At 49.4% G+C, this 17,815-nt stretch overlaps 2 protein-coding genes across 2 annotated transcripts; one reads left to right on the top strand and one right to left on the bottom strand.

The window, feature by feature from the left end:
• ints6 (integrator complex subunit 6) lies at positions 1-9,532 on the top strand. The gene is made up of 18 exons (XM_040201040.2): positions 1-525; positions 613-690; positions 1,101-1,250; positions 2,839-2,928; positions 3,128-3,311; positions 3,619-3,744; positions 3,830-3,975; positions 4,183-4,335; positions 5,294-5,426; positions 5,880-5,974; positions 6,058-6,168; positions 6,423-6,650; positions 6,796-6,922; positions 7,224-7,366; positions 7,451-7,637; positions 7,738-8,163; positions 8,655-8,748; positions 8,832-9,532. The coding sequence occupies exons 1-18, from the start codon at positions 415-417 to the stop codon at positions 8,923-8,925; spliced, it is 2,676 nt and encodes an 891-aa protein (XP_040056974.1). The 5' UTR covers positions 1-414; the 3' UTR covers positions 8,926-9,532.
• A 205-nt stretch (positions 9,533-9,737) lies between these two features.
• On the bottom strand, positions 9,738-15,678 carry serpine3 (serpin peptidase inhibitor, clade E (nexin, plasminogen activator inhibitor type 1), member 3). Its single transcript, XM_040201041.2, has 9 exons — positions 15,167-15,678; positions 14,473-14,775; positions 14,148-14,354; positions 13,350-13,595; positions 12,669-12,867; positions 12,487-12,587; positions 10,196-10,282; positions 10,030-10,113; positions 9,738-9,912 (listed from the first exon to the last, which is right to left on the bottom strand). The coding sequence occupies exons 1-9, from the start codon at positions 15,216-15,218 to the stop codon at positions 9,860-9,862; spliced, it is 1,332 nt and encodes a 443-aa protein (XP_040056975.1). The 5' UTR covers positions 15,219-15,678; the 3' UTR covers positions 9,738-9,859.
• Positions 15,679-17,815: the final 2,137 nt, after the last annotated feature.

Below are 17,815 nucleotides of genomic sequence, written 5' to 3'. Positions count from 1 at the left end.
AGCGGCGCATGAGCCATAAACGCATTCAGTGTAGGGCGAAGCAGGGGTACACAATGAGGGGCAACTTTTACTACTATGAAACTTAAGAGTAATGGCAACAAATTGTTTAAAATAATTATCAACAGTCCCTCGTGAATCCATAACCTGTCCCTTGGGTTTGACTTTTTTTGTAGTTTAGTTCTCCCGGAAAGGGCTTCTACACTTCTACACTGTTCGTACACTTTTTTCTTTTTCTCGGTAAAGAATGTGTGAGAGACATTTAGCAAGCTAATGCTAGTTAGCGAGCTAATGCTAGCTAGCTAGCTTAGCTAACTAGCTAGCCGAGAGGGTGACAGAGGCGGCGGGAGAACAAAAGGTTTTTTTGTCCGGTTGTACCGACACCGGGTCCATGCAGAGCGGGTCGCTGCCATCACAATGCCGGTACTACTTTTCCTGATAGACACGTCCGCGTCCATGAACCAGCGCACCCACCTGGGCACTTCCTATCTGGACATAGCTAAAGGCGCCGTGGAGACCTTTATGAAGGTACCGTGAGAAGCCGGCGCGGCGTACCGGGGAACTTGTGCTCGGTGTGCTTGTGTGTCGGTGACTTAACGCTCCGTGTGTCCACAGCTCAGAGGCAGAGACCCGGCCAGCAGGGGGGACCGGTACATGCTGGTCAATTACGAAGACGTTCCGTTCGGGATCAAGGTAGAGTTCTTAGCTTGTGTCAGTCGGAGTCATGTCCTCCTCCTCATCACGTCAGTTATTGTGTACTAACTCCCAACTACAGGAGGAGCTTCTCTTTAAAACATGGCCGACATTTTGTTTCAGTGTGAGCAGCAAGGAACTCTGGGTGTTATTTATACAGAGAGGAGGAGGAGATATGCGAGGTGAAGAGGAGGAGATATCCGGGGGAGGGGGAGGAGATATGAGGGGGGACTGATATTTAACTGATACAAATAGTCAACTTGTCTCTTTTTAAAATGTTTGTGGTTCTCAACAAACTAATTTACACAATAAGAAATACAAATATTTTTAAATGTATTTCTAGAATGTAGACAATCTATATATCCTCTTTATATAAATATATATATATATATATTAATCTGTCCCTCCAGGCTGGGTGGAAGGAGAGCCACGCCACCTTCATGACGGAGCTCAGGAACCTTCAGGCAGCAGGTCTCACCTCCATCGGCACGTCTCTGCGGACGGCGTTTGATTTGCTAAACCTCAATAGATTAGTGACGGGGATAGACAACTATGGACAGGTACGTAGTTCTGGTGTCCCCACACACATCGTGTCCCCCGGCCCCCAGTCCTACAAGCATCAACCACATCGAGACCCCCCCCCCCCCCCCCCAACCCACACACACTGTCATGTGATCATGTCACAAACACAAAAACACATGACGCTCTGTGTATTTATTAACAGTCCTATACCACCATATGATATCTCTGTATATTACATCATGTTATACTATACAGGCCAGTTTAAGTCTGAATCTCTCTGAAAAACCGCAGCCTCCATAATAACATTGGAACACCTTTGGTTATTACTTTAAACACGAGTAGATTACGAAGTAGTGATATTATACTGGCGCTGTGTCCTTACAGCCAATCGGCGTTGACGTGCCCCTTATGACATCACTCGCCCAACCCCAGTCTGCCCCTCGCTCACTCACACGGTGAGGCCTCTGACTCCTGTCACATCGTTCAGTGTTTGAGGCCTTTATGAACCCTTTCAGTGACCTATTGAATAAATATTCTCACGTTCTATTCTGTAATGCTAAGGAAAGGAGCCTCAATGCTTCCTTACTCCTTCAGCATAGGAACCATGGACCAAAGGAAAGGAGATGATTGCTGGCGGAGGGAATGTTCAAATAGAGACGTGTCATTGGTCCGTTCAGGAGAAACGCAGATCATGTGACTCACTCGTTTACGTTAATACCGTTTTCCTTTGAAGCTGGTTGTTTGTGTGTCCGCACGACTCACACTAACCGCTGCAGACTGACGTCACCAGCAAGCGTCTCCGTCCATCGCAACGCCGCCTAAACGCCGCCTTGTCCTTTCCCGTCTCCTCATCAACTCTCCTAACCACCTTTCCTTCACCCCGTGACCTTTTCCACAGAGGTCAATGTGGTTAGGAACAAATGTTAGGGGGTCATTTCTTTGACTATTTGAATCCAGCCTGGATTTGGCCACTGACCCATTGATGGTTCAGGATAATCGGTGCATCTCGGGTCAGTGCAGCGGTAATAAAGCAGTCGTGTGTTTCCATAGAAACAGTCAACACACCTCGTGATGATGTCGTGAACTTGGACAGGAAGCAGCTCAGTTACTCTGGATATGTGAGACAGAAACAGGTCATTATTTTAATGGTTGATAAAAATAAAGGGTTGGAACAGTTTGAGTAACGGTTCCCGTAGAGATGAGCCCCCCCCCCCCCCCCCTCCCCCAGCACGGAGTGAATTCATCCAACGTCTGTAAATAGGTTTCATTTATACATTTTCCTATTTACTGACAGGATAAAGAGGAAAATCAAATCGGATTGTTCTCAATATAAGACAATACCTGTTGTCACAGTGATTCAATAACAATAAAATAAAACTATATATTGTAATGAAATGTAATATTTTGTAGTTATTTCAAGTTAGTTCCTTTTTAATTTTCATATTAAAATAACAAAGGATTGTGAAGAATTTTATTTTACAAAAGTATTCTCCTTTAAGTGTAATGTCTAACCTCCTTATATCTATAAACTCAACATCTGCTCCCATTTGTGATAAATTCAGATTCTAAATGCTCTTTGGTTGTATTTTAATTAATTTGTGATCAATTTTTCCTTTTGTTTTGCAGGGAAGAAATCCCTTTTTCCTCGAACCTGCAATCATAATCGCCATCACCGACGGCAACAAGCTGACCAGCGGCGGAGGAGTCCAAGATGAGGTGAAAACATTGAGCTTCTGCTTCATCTCTTGGTTTGTTGTTGTGAGACTTCAGCCGACTCCGTGGACTGTGCGGCGTTTAACGTTCCTTCGAGGACCAAATCGCCAACAACTCAATCTAACATCAACAACCGATCCAGCTAACGTGGAGCGTCCTCGTCCTCTCGCCGTGACTCCTCCTCTCCTCTCCGTCCTTCCAGCTGCACCTCCCTCTGAACACGCCGCTGCCGGGCAGCGAGCTCACCAAGGAGCCGTTCCGCTGGGACCAGCGTCTGTTCGCTTTGGTGTTACGCATCGCCGGCAACGCCTCCGTGGAGCCCGAGCCCCTCGGCGGCGTCCCGCCAGACGACTCCCCCATCACCCCCATGTGTGAGGTCACTGGAGGTGAGAGTCTGAGGGACATGAGCAGGAGGCGACCTCTTGTTCTCAGAGTTCAATGCTTTCCTACACCGTGACCACATTGCGGATTGAGTTGTTTTTACCCATTTAGTGGCTGGCTAGCAAGCTAGCTAGCTAGCTTGCTAATTCCCCTGTCATGCTTTCCTACTCGCATGGTGACATCATTCTGCTTTACCTTCGCCCAGTAAGAGAGCCTGAACTAACGTGGCTAGCTGCTAACAGCGCTAGCTCCCCCCTGTGCATGTTAATGTCTTATTTGTGTGTGTGTGAAATGATTAAATGGGTTTTGCAGGACGCTCCTACAGCGTGTTCTCTCAGCGCATGTTGAATCAGTGTCTGGAGTCTCTGGTGCAGAAGATCCAGAGCGGAGTAGTGATCAACTTCGAGAAGACCGGACCTGATCCTCCTCCTCTAGAGGGTGAGAGACTCGTCCTCCACCTTCATGCCCCACAAACAGCGCCTTCCTAAACTGTGAAGTCAGCTGTGTGTGTGTTTGTGTGCAGATGCTGAGGTGCTGAAGTCAGGTCCTCAGACTTGGCACTGCTGTCACAAGCTGATCTACGTGCGACCAAATCCTAAGACCGGAGTCCCCATCGGTCACTGGCCGATCCCCGAGGCCTTCTGGCCGGACCAGAACTCCCCCACCTTGGTGAGAAACTTCATCCATGGGTTGATGATTTGTATTTTGTAATATTAGTTGAAAATAACTAATGAGAATGAAGTAATAAAAGTTCAGCTGTGAGATATTCTGTAAGAATTAAAAGGGTCTGTTATTTCATTATGATGATTTTCACACAATGTAAATGTGATGTTAACATGCTTTATAACAGTATTCCCCTCTGTGCCCCCCCGACAGCCCCCCCGCTCTGCCCACCCACATGTCCGCTTCTCCTGTCTGGACTCCGAGCCGATGGTCATTGACAAGGTTCCTTTCGACAAGTACGAGCTGGAGCCGTCGCCCCTCACTCAGTTCATCCTGGAGAGGAAGTCTCCTCACACCTGCTGGCAGGTACGTACAGGCTGTGAGGTTTGACCTTTGAACCTTCTGAGAAGCTCCACGACATTCGGGTGGAGCCGATGGAGAGAATTAATTCTGTCCATCACAAGAGACCGTGCGTAGCATCACAGCCTACTATTACTACGCTATTATACTGTCATTATGTTCAGTGGCATAAAATGGTCTGAAAATTGCAATAATATCGCACATCGCAATAAATGTTGGTGCAAGAATCGTGACATATGGTGACAGCCCAGTCGTCATGGCAACGTCTCCAATTGGTGTGTGTGGACATTTTGAACTCGAGTGAGTCATTGTCTCATAGACGTCTATGGAGCAGAGGAGTCGCCCCCTGCTGGTCACTACAGAGAAGTAGAGTCATTTCCTCATAGACGTCTATGGGAGCAGAGGAGTCGCCCCCTGCTGGTCACTACAGAGAAGTAGTCATTTCCTCATAGACGTCTATGGGAGCAGAGGAGTCGCCCCCTGCTGGTCACTACAGAGAAGTAGAGTCATTTCCTCATAGACGTCTATGGGAGCAGAGGAGTCGCCCCCTGCTGGTCACTACAGAGAAGTAGAGTCATTTCCTCATAGACGTCTATGGGAGCAGAGGAGTCGCCCCCTGCTGGTCACTACAGAGAAGTAGAGTCATTTCCTCATAGACGTCTATGGGAGCAGAGGAGTCGCCCCCTGCTGGTCACTACAGAGAAGTAGAGTCATTTCCTCATAGACGTCTATGGGAGCAGAGGAGTCGCCCCCTGCTGGTCACTACAGAGAAGTAGAGTCATTACCTCATAGACGTCTATGGGAGCAGAGGAGTCGCCCCCTGCTGGTCACTACAGAGAAGTAGAGTCATTTCCTCATAGACGTCTATGGGAGCAGAGGAGTCGCCCCCTGCTGGTCGCCACACAGAACGCAGGGGGTCTGCTGACATGTCGGTGGGTGTTTGTCTCTGTGCGCCCGTCTGCAGGTGTTTGTGTGTAACAGTGCCAAGTACAGCGACCTGGGTCAACCCTTCGGCTACCTGAAGGCCAGCACGGCGCTCAACTGTGTCAACCTGTTTGTGATGCCCTACAACTACCCGGTGCTGCTGCCGCTGCTGGGTGAGGCCCCGTGGATTGATCCATAATGTTGTTTGTTCGCATGGAACCAGGGTGTTTATTTATGCCATCGTCCCAAAAATCATTTCAACCCGCTTCAAGTCAGTAAACCTTTTATACTTGAAGTAATTTGTATTGTTTCTTAATGTACTTTATAACAACACGCAGTTGAAATGATAATTATAAGATGAATATTCTATTGTGTGTAATGCTGCATAACAATGAGCTTAGAGTTCAGTGCAGTGGTTCTCACACGGTTTCTGTCGGCCTCACCGCCCCAACAAAGATGTAACAAAATGGTCCATGCTGAATCTTTATTGAAATAACAACATTTTGTGACTAACTGAGAAGAAGTGGACATAACTACACAGTGCGTTCCGTGTTCCTCCATAGTTTGCATGTCTCAGTGTCCGTGATGTGACATCAGCCTTTGTTCCATCTGGTCTTTTCTTGCAGACGACTTGATCAAAGTTCACAAGTTCAAACCAACCATCAAGTGGCGTCAGTCCTTTGAGAACTACCTGAAGACGATGCCTCCGTATTACATCGGGGTCAGACTCCACCTCTCTCCATCCGTTCCTCTCTCTCTCTGTCGAGCTCGAGGTCTTTACCGCTCTTCTTCTTCTGTCTGCAGTCGCTGAGGAAGGCGCTGAGGATCATGGGAGCCCCCAACCTGCTGGCCGACAACATGGAGTACGGCCTGAGCTACAGCGTGGTGACGTACCTGAAGAAGCTCAGCCAGCAGGTGAGGAGCCTGAGCGGCAGCAGTTTCACTCTCAATAGAAAATAAAAGCAGGATGTTGAATCAGCTGGTCTCATTGTGAGTGACATCTGAATGTGAAACGCAAAAAATAAACGGTAGAAGACATGATGAACTTCTGCTTGACCACCAAAACTAAATATTTGATCCGCGAAGCAGCTGATTTTATATTTGGTCATAGTGAAATATCCATAGCATTTAAAGATGAACATCGTCGGCTAACTTTCTCTCCTTCGCAGTCCAAAATGGAGTACGACCGTCTGATCGCTCTGATCGGCAAGAAGCAGGTGCCCGAGGCCGGCATCAAGGTGCGCTGGCGAGGAGGAGGGGGGCTGGGGGGCGTGTCTCTGGCCCAGCGGAGGGACTTCATCCATCAGCTGCTGAGTCTCTCCGGAGAAGCTCCGCCTCCTCCCACAGAGCTCAACCCCAAGGAGTTCCAGGGCTTCCAGCTGGCGCTTCTCAACAAGGTGCTGTTGTTGTTGTTGTATACAATGATGGTTCCCCTGCTGGAACAGGACGTTTTTATCATCCGACTCACTGGAAATCCACCGTGTTTATGGTACTTCTGTGCTGGCCTCGTTTGACCTCTGACCTTCTGTGTGTCGTCTTCAGGACCTGAAGCCTCAGAGCTTCAGGAACCCCTACGACATCCCCCGCAGCCACCTGCTGGACCAGCTGAGCCGCATGAGGAGGAACCTGCTCAACACCGGCGTCTGCTCCCTGCGGGGGCAGGACTCAGGTCACTTCACCAGTACCACAGATACTACACACGTCAATCAAATGTCACTGTTCAGGGATTTCATCAAACGATCGAGTAGAGTTGTGCGTCTGGAGTTTGTGCACAACAAATGTGTTAAGATGACGACGCGCGCATGTAAATGGAGGAGAATCCGGTCATTTTTCAAAATAAAATATTTTTCAGGAAAAAAGTCGAATGGAAGAAAAGTCCGGTATCGTTCTGACGTTGAAACAAAACCCGTCCTGCATCAAGCCGACTTTGCAGAGATGAATATCTGATCAATGCGTCGTTAACGTTACAGACCAGCTCCACAGCGTCCCCATAGCCCAGATGGGGAACTACCAGGACTTCCTGAAAGCCGCCCCTCAACCCCTCCGGGACGCCGACCCCGAGCAGCCCAAACGCCTGCACACCTTCGGCAACCCCTTTAAGCTGGACAAGAAGGTAACGCCCCCCCCTCCCCCGCCCCCTCCCCTCTCAGCACACGGCCGCACGCCGTCAGTAAGCTTATTGTCCCCCCCCTCTCAGGGCATGATGATCGACGAGGCGGATGAGTTTGTGACGGGACCCCAGAACAAAGGGAAGCGGCCCGGGGGGGATGGCGGCAACATGGCGGGGGGAGGACCCAAGAGGCGGCGCTGCATGTCCCCTCTGCTGCGTCTGGGACGGGCCTACACGCCTCCCGTGACGCCGCCTGCTAGCCCGCGACCGACGGGTAAACACACACACGCACACACACACGTGTCCCGACGAGGACGGATGCTACCACGACTTTAAAGCTCTGTTTTAAAGTCTTTAAATGTCCGACCCTGCAGACGTGGACCTGACTGACGAAGCACCGGAGCCAAACCTGATCCTGAACCACCTGGACCAGAACCACTACTGCTCAGATGGGGGCTCGGACTCGGAGGCGGAGCTCTCGTCGCTTGTCATTGACCACAAGGAGAACCACGTGGACCCTGAGGACCTTGGGCCCGGGAGGGAGGAGGAAGAAGAGGAGGAGGCGGAGGAGGAGGAGGAGGAGGAGCAGCAGCAAGCGGAGGAAGAAGATGAAGAGGAGAACGGAGGCGGACCAGCGGTACCGTTCGGCGACGAAGGAGCGGAGCTGATGCTCGTGGACCAGCTGCCGCCTCGCTACCTGTCTCCCACGGCCCTGAAGAAGCACATCGCCATGGAGACTACCAAGGTCAACAACGAGCTGAGGACGCTCATCACCAAGGAGATCAGGAGGCCCGGCAGACGTACGTCCGGTACCAGAGCCGTCCTTACCGGGTCATATGACAGAACCAGAGTAGGCTCGGGGATGAATAAAGGAGCTCGTCCACCAGCTGCTGCAGTGATCAATATTTACCACCAGGTGTCACTGTTGGGTCACACAAACAGAAGTAATCAAAGATTACGGTTTAAATTTACCACAACTTGAACAATAGAGATTATAAAGGCAAACGTTTGACACCAAATTGAAAAACTGTGCAAAGGCAGAAGCCTCTGGCTGTTGTCACGGTAACCAGAGTCCTGAAAGACTCACAACACTATATTATTTACTAAATGGATGATCCTAACGAACACAACTATACTTTATGATTCTTTTTGTCTGTGAATATTGAATGACATCTGACCCAAGATGGCCGACCAATCAAAGCAGATGATGAGATGATGAAAAGTGTTTTAACATCCAACAGATTTTCTTCCTTACTCACGAGCCGATGAATAAATTCTCCTCCTGTTGCAGACTACGAGAGGATCTTCCTCCTCCTGAAGCAGATCCAGGGAACTCTGGAGACCCGACTCATCTTCCTCCAGAACATCATCAAAGAGGCAGCCAGGTACTTACAACGCGTCATTGGGAAAGGCCCCTTTGTAGCTGAAGATGAGAACATTTGTGTGTCTAAATGGTTTTGTTCTTCAGGTTCAAGAAGCGAGTCCTCATCGAGCAGCTGGAGAACTTCCTGGAGGAGATCCACAATCGATCCATGAGCCTGAACCACGTGGACTCTCTCTGAGACCAGTTCACTTGGGCGACCCCGCCTGTCTCATCGAGGAGGCGGGGCCAGACCCTGAGGGGCGGAGCCAGTCCCGTGTTTCTACACTCCAATAAATGAAGCGCTCCTTGTCCTCGAGGACGAGTCGTTAATAAGTAATAAAGCATTTGATCAGCTCAGGACCGCACAGCTTCTCACTCAGCAATACAGGTTGTTCCTCCCCGTCACCCCCACGTGTCCCCCGCCTCAGGGGCTGCCAAACCCCCCCTTTCCTCCCCCTTTCCTCCCCCTCCGTCTCCTGGCGACGCCGTGAAAGCACTTGTGTACATTTGAGAATGTTTATTTAGCGTAATTTAAAAACACCTTTTTGTTTTGTTTTTCTTTAGTTAAATCTTCTCAAATCTGCACAAAGTTCCTGACCGACCAGAACCTGCCATACTTTGTCTCTGTTTGTGAAGAGGCGGCTACCAAAAGAGTATTTTGAATACGCTGTAAAGATGTAAATAATCCAAGAGTACTTATTTAAAGAGTATGTTCAGAGGAAAACGGCCTTTTTGTAAGTATTTCCATGAATAAAGTTTCTATTTTACACTGTGAAGGCTCGTGTAAATAAAGTGTGTAAAGACTAGACCGAGTGTTTTATTGGGAATATGCAGGTAGAATACACTGTAAATACTCGTACTATAATAATATGCAGGTAGAATACTCTGTAAATACTCGTACTATAATAATATGCAGGTAGAATACTCTGTAAATACTCGTACTATAATAATATGCAGGTAGAATATACACTAAATACTTCTATAAGACAATGAAGCACCTAAACACTGAGCTTAAAACATGTAATAAAATTTTATTTACAGACATTTACAAAAGTATTTTCCCTCTTCCTGGAGTGTCCACAAATAAATACAAATGGGGGTTGTCTGTCCTCTTGTCCGTCTCTGTCCGTCTCTCAGGGGACTTGTTGTTCTGGGTTCATCACTCGACCCATAAACAAGATGGACCCTGAAATGAAGGTAATAACGTGCTGTGCTCATTACATGTTTATTACTAATCACCTGTAGACAGTGTCTACATGAGGCGGCGCCCCCTGCTGGCTGCAAAGGGACCCGGGTTGAATACCTGTGTTGATGTCTCGCAGCAGGAATAAAAACGGCCGGTCGGCCTTGAAAACCGGAGCTCTGGATCTCTTGAGGAGGACCATGGCTGAGGAACCAGAACCCACCATTAATCTCATCATTGTGCGTCAATCTGCATCCGTCAGTTATTCCCACAAAGGCCGTCTCACCGGTAGCAGCCGCCGCCTTCGTCCCGTCCTCCGTGACGTCGATTCCCACTTCGTGGAAAGCGTCGGACACGTAGAGACTCTCCGTCACTGCAGGAGGAAACAAGCCGTCAGCCAATCAGTGTGCAGAGAAGGAGCTTCCCGAGGAGGCGCAACCTACCAAGCAACGATGGAGAACTTCTACACAACCTCTGCTCTCCATCAGCCAAGAACAAGTTCAAATCAGGATCTCTGCTGAGATCAATGATTTAAAAGCTGCATTCTCTGTAGTGACCAGCAGGGGGCGACTCCTCTGCTCCCATAGACGTCTATGAGGAAATGACTCTACTTCTCTGTAGTGACCAGCAGGGGGCGACTCCTCTGCTCCCATAGACGTCTATGAGGAAATGACTCTACTTCTCTGTAGTGACCAGCAGGGGGCGACTCCTCTGCTCCCATAGACGTCTATGAGGAAATGACTCTACTTCTCTGTAGTGACCAGCAGGGGGCGACTCCTCTGCTCCCATAGACGTCTATGAGGAAATGACTCTACTTCTCTGTAGTGACCAGCAGGGGGCGACTCCTCTGCTCCCATAGACGTCTATGAGGAAATGACTCTACTTCTCTGTAGTGACCAGCAGGGGGCGACTCCTCTGCTCCCATAGACGTCTGTGAGGAAATGACTCTACTTCTGTGTAGTGACCAGCAGGGGGCGACTCCTCTGCTCCCATAGACGTCTATGAGGAAATGACTCTACTTCTCTGTAGTGACCAGCAGGGGGCGACTCCTCTGCTCCCATAGACGTCTGTGAGGAAATGACTCTACTTCTGTGTAGTGACCAGCAGGGGGCGACTCCTCTGCTCCCATAGACGTCTATGAGGAAATGACTCTACTTCTCTGTAGTGACCAGCAGGGGGCGACTCCTCTGCTCCCATAGACGTCTATGAGGAAATGACTCTACTTCTCTGTAGTGACCAGCAGGGGGCGACTCCTCTGCTCCCATAGACGTCTGTGAGGAAATGACTCTACTTCTGTGTAGTGACCAGCAGGGGGCGACTCCTCTGCTCCCATAGACGTCTATGAGGAAATGACTCTACTTCTCTGTAGTGACCAGCAGGGGGCGACTCCTCTGCTCCCATAGACGTCTATGAGGAAATGACTCTACTTCTCTGTAGTGACCAGCAGGGGGCGACTCCTCTGCTCCCATAGACGTCTATGAGGAAATGACTCTACTTCTCTGTAGTGACCAGCAGGGGGCGACTCCTCTGCTCCCATAGACGTCTGTGAGGAAATGACTCTACTTCTGTGTAGTGACCAGCAGGGGGCGACTCCTCTGCTCCCATAGACGTCTATGAGGAAATGACTCTACTTCTCTGTAGTGACCAGCAGGGGGCGACTCCTCTGCTCCCATAGACGTCTATGAGGAAATGACTCTACTTCTCTGTAGTGACCAGCAGGGGGCGACTCCTCTGCTCCCATAGACGTCTATGAGGAAATGACTCTACTTCTCTGTAGTGACCAGCAGGGGGCGACTCCTCTGCTCCCATAGACGTCTATGAGGAAATGACTCTACTTCTCTGTAGTGACCAGCAGGGGGCGACTCCTCTGCTCCCATAGACGTCTATGAGGAAATGACTCTACTTCTCTGTAGTGACCAGCAGGGGGCGACTCCTCTGCTCCCATAGACGTCTATGAGGAAATGACTCTACTTCTCTGTAGTGACCAGCAGGGGGCGACTCCTCTGCTCCCATAGACGTCTATGAGGAAATGACTCTACTTCTCTGTAGTGACCAGCAGGGGGCGACTCCTCTGCTCCCATAGACGTCTATGAGGAAATGACTCTACTTCTCTGTAGTGACCAGCAGGGGGCGACTCCTCTGCTCCCATAGACGTCTATGAGGAAATGACTCTACTTCTCTGTAGTGACCAGCAGGGGGCGACTCCTCTGCTCCCATAGACGTCTATGAGGAAATGACTCTACTTCTCTGTAGTGACCAGCAGGGGGCGACTCCTCTGCTCCCATAGACGTCTATGAGAAAATGACTCTACTTCTCTCTTGATTTATTCCCTCAGTAAACATTGTAAACATGAGTTTGTGGTCTCAGTCTCTATTTTCAAGTCTTCTTCAGTACAGCATGATGTTCATTTAGTGATGAACATCAGCTTAGAGGCAATTGGACCATAAAGCAGGGGATGCTTTAGGGCGGGGCTTCACGCTGACGGACAGCTCTATATATGGTCACTTCCTGTTCACTAGCTGATAAAAAACAAGATGGACTGGAGGCTCAGTATTCCGAGGCCTTCGATGCACTGACCTGATATTCCGGTGAAATCCGCCAGCGTCGGATCGAATGCGTCGCTGACTCCCATGGCGGGGAGCACGGACCTCAGGTTGAACCTGTTCTGCATCCTGAACCTTCAAGGCACCAGACGGAGCAGTTCAGTACCTCTGACCACGATCGGAGAATAACAACCCGCTTGGGGTCGCAACCTTTACCTGGGTAGCAGCACGTCCATCTTGGTTCGGCGCAGGCCGGCGTCCCAGGAGGCCAGCTGGCGGGCGCTGAGCTGGGCCTCCAGCGAGGACAGAGGCGTCTTCCTCTCGCTGGGAAGCACCACCTGCAGGCTCAGGGAGCGGCCCAGGTACGGCAGCTCCAGCACCGTGTAGCGCTGGTCCCAGGGTGTGCGGAACTGGCCTGGGGGAGGAGGGGACGGCGATTTAAAAGTAGTAGTGTGTTTGTTTTCTGGTTGTGAGAAAGTTCCTTAAATGCTGCAACAAGTCGCGTTACATCACAGGTCATTTTATCTCCTCAACGTGGAACTACAGCAGAAATAAACACCTCACGGCCTGAAGCTCAATGTGTCCACTGCTTGTAGGACTCATGTTATTGAGGGCGTGGCCTCTTTGATTGACAGGTGGGTGTGGTCGTTGGTGGTTTGGTGTCAGAAGTATTAAAAAGATTCATATGAGTAAACATTGAATCAAATAGTTATGAATCCTTTTTTTGTAACACATGTAATACTTTTATTTACAGGGTTTGTATAAATATAAACAAGTTTTATAGATGATTATAATACGTTTGTTTGCCCCCTAAAGTTTAAGAGAATAAAATTTAAGTTAAACAGACCGGAAATCGTTCCTGGACTTGAGAACGTTAACGCCTCCCGCGTGTCTTACCAAAGCCGACCTCGCTGGCCTGGTGCATCATGGGTACTTTGACGGCGGTCCCGTCGGAGAGGAGGAATGGCAGGTTCTGGGTGCTGCTGAAGAGGAACTGCTTGTGCCAGACGCCCCTGAACGCCACCGTGTTGACCAGCGCCATCTGCAGCCGCTGCCCCCACAGCGGGGCCTCGTGCTGGGCCTCGCCGGAGCCCGACAGCTCCCCCCCGCTGCTGCTCCCTGCCTGGAGGGACCACGCCTCCTCTGGAGGGGACAGGGGGGCACATTCACTGCTGATAACGTCATCGATGACGTCACTGATGTTTTGTATCGTCGAACGTTCTCAGGAAGGAAGTGTCGCCATATTCCCTAATGCTAAGGAAAGGAGCCTCAATGCTTCCTTACTTAGCTCCTCCAGCATAGGAACCATGGACCGTCCTTCACCAAAGGAAAGGACGGTCAAGGGTTAGTGGGTAGGAATAGATGTCAGGGGTCATTTCTTTGCACTAGTCTCTGGTCATGTGACCAAACAAAGATCACTGCTATGTTAGCCGCTAGCGGCTAATAATGTAACTGAAAAGAACCCCTGTTGGTCAACCGTTAGCCACTAGCGGCTAACGGTTGACGTTCAGTGCTCAGTGAACATGGAGATGATGTGTTCATGGGTAATCTGTAAAAGGAGGTTTTGTTGTAGTCAAATCCAGATATTTCACATGAATATAAATTAGAGATGAATTATGATCTGTTGTACTTGCTAACAGGAGCTTAGCGCTCGCTATTAAACCGCATTCATAATAAAAATGCTTATTTTAATACCGCTGTGGCGTCCTGTGAGGTTGACCTGGCCGAGGTCGGCCCTCACCACGCCGCCGTCGGTCCACGCCGCCGCGCGCCGCGTGAAGTCGCTCAGCAGCTGCACGCCGCGCTGCAGCAGCAGCGTGCAGCTCTGCTGCAGCGCGGCCGAATGGCTGCCGTTACCAGCGTCTCCATGGGAACGCAACAGGAAGTCCTGGACCCGAACGTCTGCAGGACAGGACAACACGAGGGGACATTTTACATGTATATGTATGTACTAGCTAAGTGACACGTATGATCCCACCGGTTCGCTCCACACTCTATCGTTTCAGTATGTCTGTATCACCCTTCACGTTGTAGCCCAGCGTGGCCTCCAGCTGAGCCAGCGTGTTGCCGCGGGCCCCCAGCTGCAGCAGCCCCAGGGACAGGGACACACTGGCCGGGGACACCATCAGGTTGGACACGTTCTCTGTCTGGACAAGCGCCTGGTAGAGGCGGACGGAGAAGCGGCCGTGCAGCTCCGCCATGCTGCCCTGGAAGGTTCCCTCACAGCAGCTCAGCTCCACCAGCCAGAGGCACAGGAAGAGGGGCAGGAGACGCATGTCCTCCCCCCCGGGGGACGGAGGAGACGAGGTCCAACTAGGTCCTCCTGGAGGACCGCCAGATGGATGAGTTATGGTCTACTCGCTAATGTACTATGAAGTAGTATTATAGAACGGAAACGTTTCCCTCAGATATTTAAACAGATTTAATCTAAATGTTTACTTTTACTTTTTACAAAGTTTTCCTCCTCAATTCTACCCAAAACTGTACTACTACTACTACTGCAATTTATATCTCACTTAAATACGAATATAATAAAAGGTTCTCAGATCTTTATCTTCAAAAGAAAAAATTCATTTAAATGTTTGGAATTCAAAATATTTATATAATATATAAAGACTTTACATTATATTACAGGTCAGCTGAAGCTTTTATCCAGCGCGACTCATCCAAACATTCTGCAGAATAATACATAGTACTTGATGATGATGTCTCACCTGAGGACAGGTGAGGGGTCTCCAGCTGATCTCTCACTCGGACTCCAACCATCCAGCCTGTTGGTCCCTGGTCCCTGGTCTCAGGTCTCAGGTCTCTGGTCTCTGGTCTCTGGTCTCAGGTCTCAGGTCTCAGGTCTCTGGTCTCTGGTCTCTGGTCTCAGGTCTCAGGTCTCTGGTCTCTGGTCTCTGGTCTCAGGTCTCAGGTCTCAGGTCTCAGGTCTCAGGTCTCAGGTCTCTGGTCTCTGGTCTCTGGTCTCTGGTCTCAGGTCTCAAGTCTCTGGTCTCAGGTCTCTGGTCTCTGGTCTCTGGTCCCTGGTCTCTGGTCTCTGGTCTCTGGTCTGCGGTCCGGTCCTCTCTCTCACCCTGGCTGCAGGGTTCTGGTCTCAGGTCTGAGGTCCGGGCCCCCGGTCCCGTCTCTCTGAGCCGGTCTCCGGTCATGAGACCGCGTTTAAAGCGGACCGCTCCGCGCCGGGTTCCCGGTCTCTGTCGGCGATGTCCGTACCACTCCTCCCGGATTCCTGCCTCCCTCCGCGGGGCTATAAGAGCCAGGCGGCGGGAGGCAGGACCCAGACCCGCAAATCCCAGACCGGGACGCACGAGCAGCTGGAAGCTTTTCATGAGAAACATGAAGCGATCTCATGTATGTTCGTTATGTTCTATGAGTAAAAACAGCACGTTCATAGAACCCTCTGTGTACATATAATACATGTACACATACATGTATACACATACATGTATACATGTGACCTGTGTGTACATGTAAAGTATCCCACATGGTTTGTTTACTAATATTGTGTTTTATTCTTATTTTCTTATTCTTTTACTGATTTGTTGCTTATTATTATTTAACAAACGTTTGGTGAGACATTGAAACAATAAATATAATGAGCCTTAGTTAATAAAGGTGCACGTGCACGGTTTTAGTGCACGAGGAAACAGTGCGTCTGTGTGACTCCACAACTTAATCCGTCACCAACGGAGACCGACCCCACCTGACCTTTGACCCCGGCAGGGGAGATGGTGATGAATGGAGGAGGAAGAGCGGACGAAACGTGGTTTATTATATTATTATTATTATTATTTATGACCGATAACAGTCACGTGTGCAGATGATTCATGACTCGTCGTTCTCTTCAGGGCGAAGAGGGGGATGAAGGTGAGGATGAAGAGGATGAGGAGGGGGATGAAGAGGATGAGGAGGGGGGTGAAGGTGAGGATGAAGAGGATGAGGAGGGGGATGAAGGTGAGGATGAGGAGGGGGATGAAGGTGAGGATGAAGAGGATGAGGAGGGGGATGAAGGTGAGGATGAAGAGGATGAGGAGGGGGATGAAGAGGATGAGGAGGGGGGTGAAGGTGAGGATGAAGAGGATGAGGAGGGGGATGAAGGTGAGGATGAAGAGGATGAGGAGGGGGATGAAGGTGAGGATGAAGAGGATGAGGAGGGGGGTGAAGGTGAGGATGAAGAGGATGAGGAGGGGGATGAAGGTGAGGATGAAGAGGATGAGGAGGGGGGTGAAGATGAGGATGAAGAGGATGAGGAGGGGGGTGAAGGTGAGGATGAAGAGGATGAAGGTGAGGTGGATAGAAGACGTAAAGTAACATTAGTGAAGTTTGTTATCTTAGAAGAAGAAGAAGAGTAAAAGAGACGATGAAGAAGAACAGCAGAACTGTGTCAGTGACGAAGGTCACTTGAGATGCTCGGCTGTGATTGGCCGACGTCGTGGCCTACTTCCCCTCGGGGGGATTATGGTCGGCGGCTGCAGAGCCAGAGCGATCTGCCAGGTACGCGCGGGAGGATTACGCGCTGAGCTGCCACTGAGAGAGGGGCGACGTGAGGGGGACGAGCACCGCCCCAGAGGATCATGGGAAAAAAAGGTTTCACGTCGCCTCTGAATGAAACAATAATGTCCTGAGACGTTTGGGAAGCTGAACAATTATTACTGTGTTCTTTGTATTTCTCTTTTCATTCTCACAATCATTTGTACATTTTTTTTTATTTGAATTGATTCATTGACAATGTTTTTATTATTATTTCTTAAAATGATTATTATTAAAATATGTATTTATATATAACCATATCTTTTTTATTAGTATATTAAAGCAATAACATACGAGAGGCTGTACTTTATCGTCCAATGATGTGACATCGGGGCCGTTGTCATGTGACCTTTCAGCACAAAATAGTTGTAGACATCAAACGTTGTGTCTCATTTCAGTCGAGAGACAAATAGTCGTCGTACGTAAACACCATCGGCTCCGTCTCAATCATTCACATCGCTCATGACGCCCGGTGGCAAAAGCTCTCATTGCCTGAAACCGATCAAACCGATTAAACCGATCAACTGATCAAACCGATCAACTGATCAAACTGATCAAAACCGATCAACCGATCGGTCAACGTGAACATCTGCACGTTATCGCTGAATGAACCAATCAGAACGCTGCATTTCATCATGACGATGACACAGTAGACATGTGACGTTTAGTCATGAAAATAACACTGCTGTTGTATTATTTTGGTCATTTGTTATTTTGTATTCCCTTTTTAATTCTATGCATTTGATTTGTTTGATCGTTCATTTGACAGTTAAAGGCTCTGATTGATTACTTTCTCCTTAAAGAAATAAATAGAATCAGACAATTTCTCC

The sequence above is a fragment of the Gasterosteus aculeatus genome, chromosome 16 (genome assembly GCF_964276395.1).
Source record: "Gasterosteus aculeatus chromosome 16, fGasAcu3.hap1.1, whole genome shotgun sequence".
NCBI classification, from domain to species: domain Eukaryota; kingdom Metazoa; phylum Chordata; class Actinopteri; order Perciformes; family Gasterosteidae; genus Gasterosteus; species Gasterosteus aculeatus.
The sequence above is the reverse complement of the archived record's forward strand: the minus strand, read 5'-3'. Positions and strand labels throughout refer to the sequence as shown.

Coding starts and splice junctions, on each gene's coding strand:
- ints6 (XM_040201040.2), top strand. CDS start 415: ATGCCGGTACTACTTTTCCTGATAGACACGTCCGCGTCCATGAACCAG. Junction 5,975..6,057: donor TGCCTCCGTATTACATCGGG/GTCAGACTCCAC, acceptor TTCTGTCTGCAG/TCGCTGAGGAAGGCGCTGAG. Junction 6,923..7,223: donor CCTGCGGGGGCAGGACTCAG/GTCACTTCACCA, acceptor TTAACGTTACAG/ACCAGCTCCACAGCGTCCCC.
- serpine3 (XM_040201041.2), bottom strand. CDS start 15,218: ATGGTTGGAGTCCGAGTGAGAGATCAGCTGGAGACCCCTCACCTGTCC. Junction 10,283..12,486: donor GGATTTCACCGGAATATCAG/GTCAGTGCATCG, acceptor TTCCTCCTGCAG/TGACGGAGAGTCTCTACGTG. Junction 9,913..10,029: donor GCTGCGAGACATCAACACAG/GTATTCAACCCG, acceptor CCTTCATTTCAG/GGTCCATCTTGTTTATGGGT.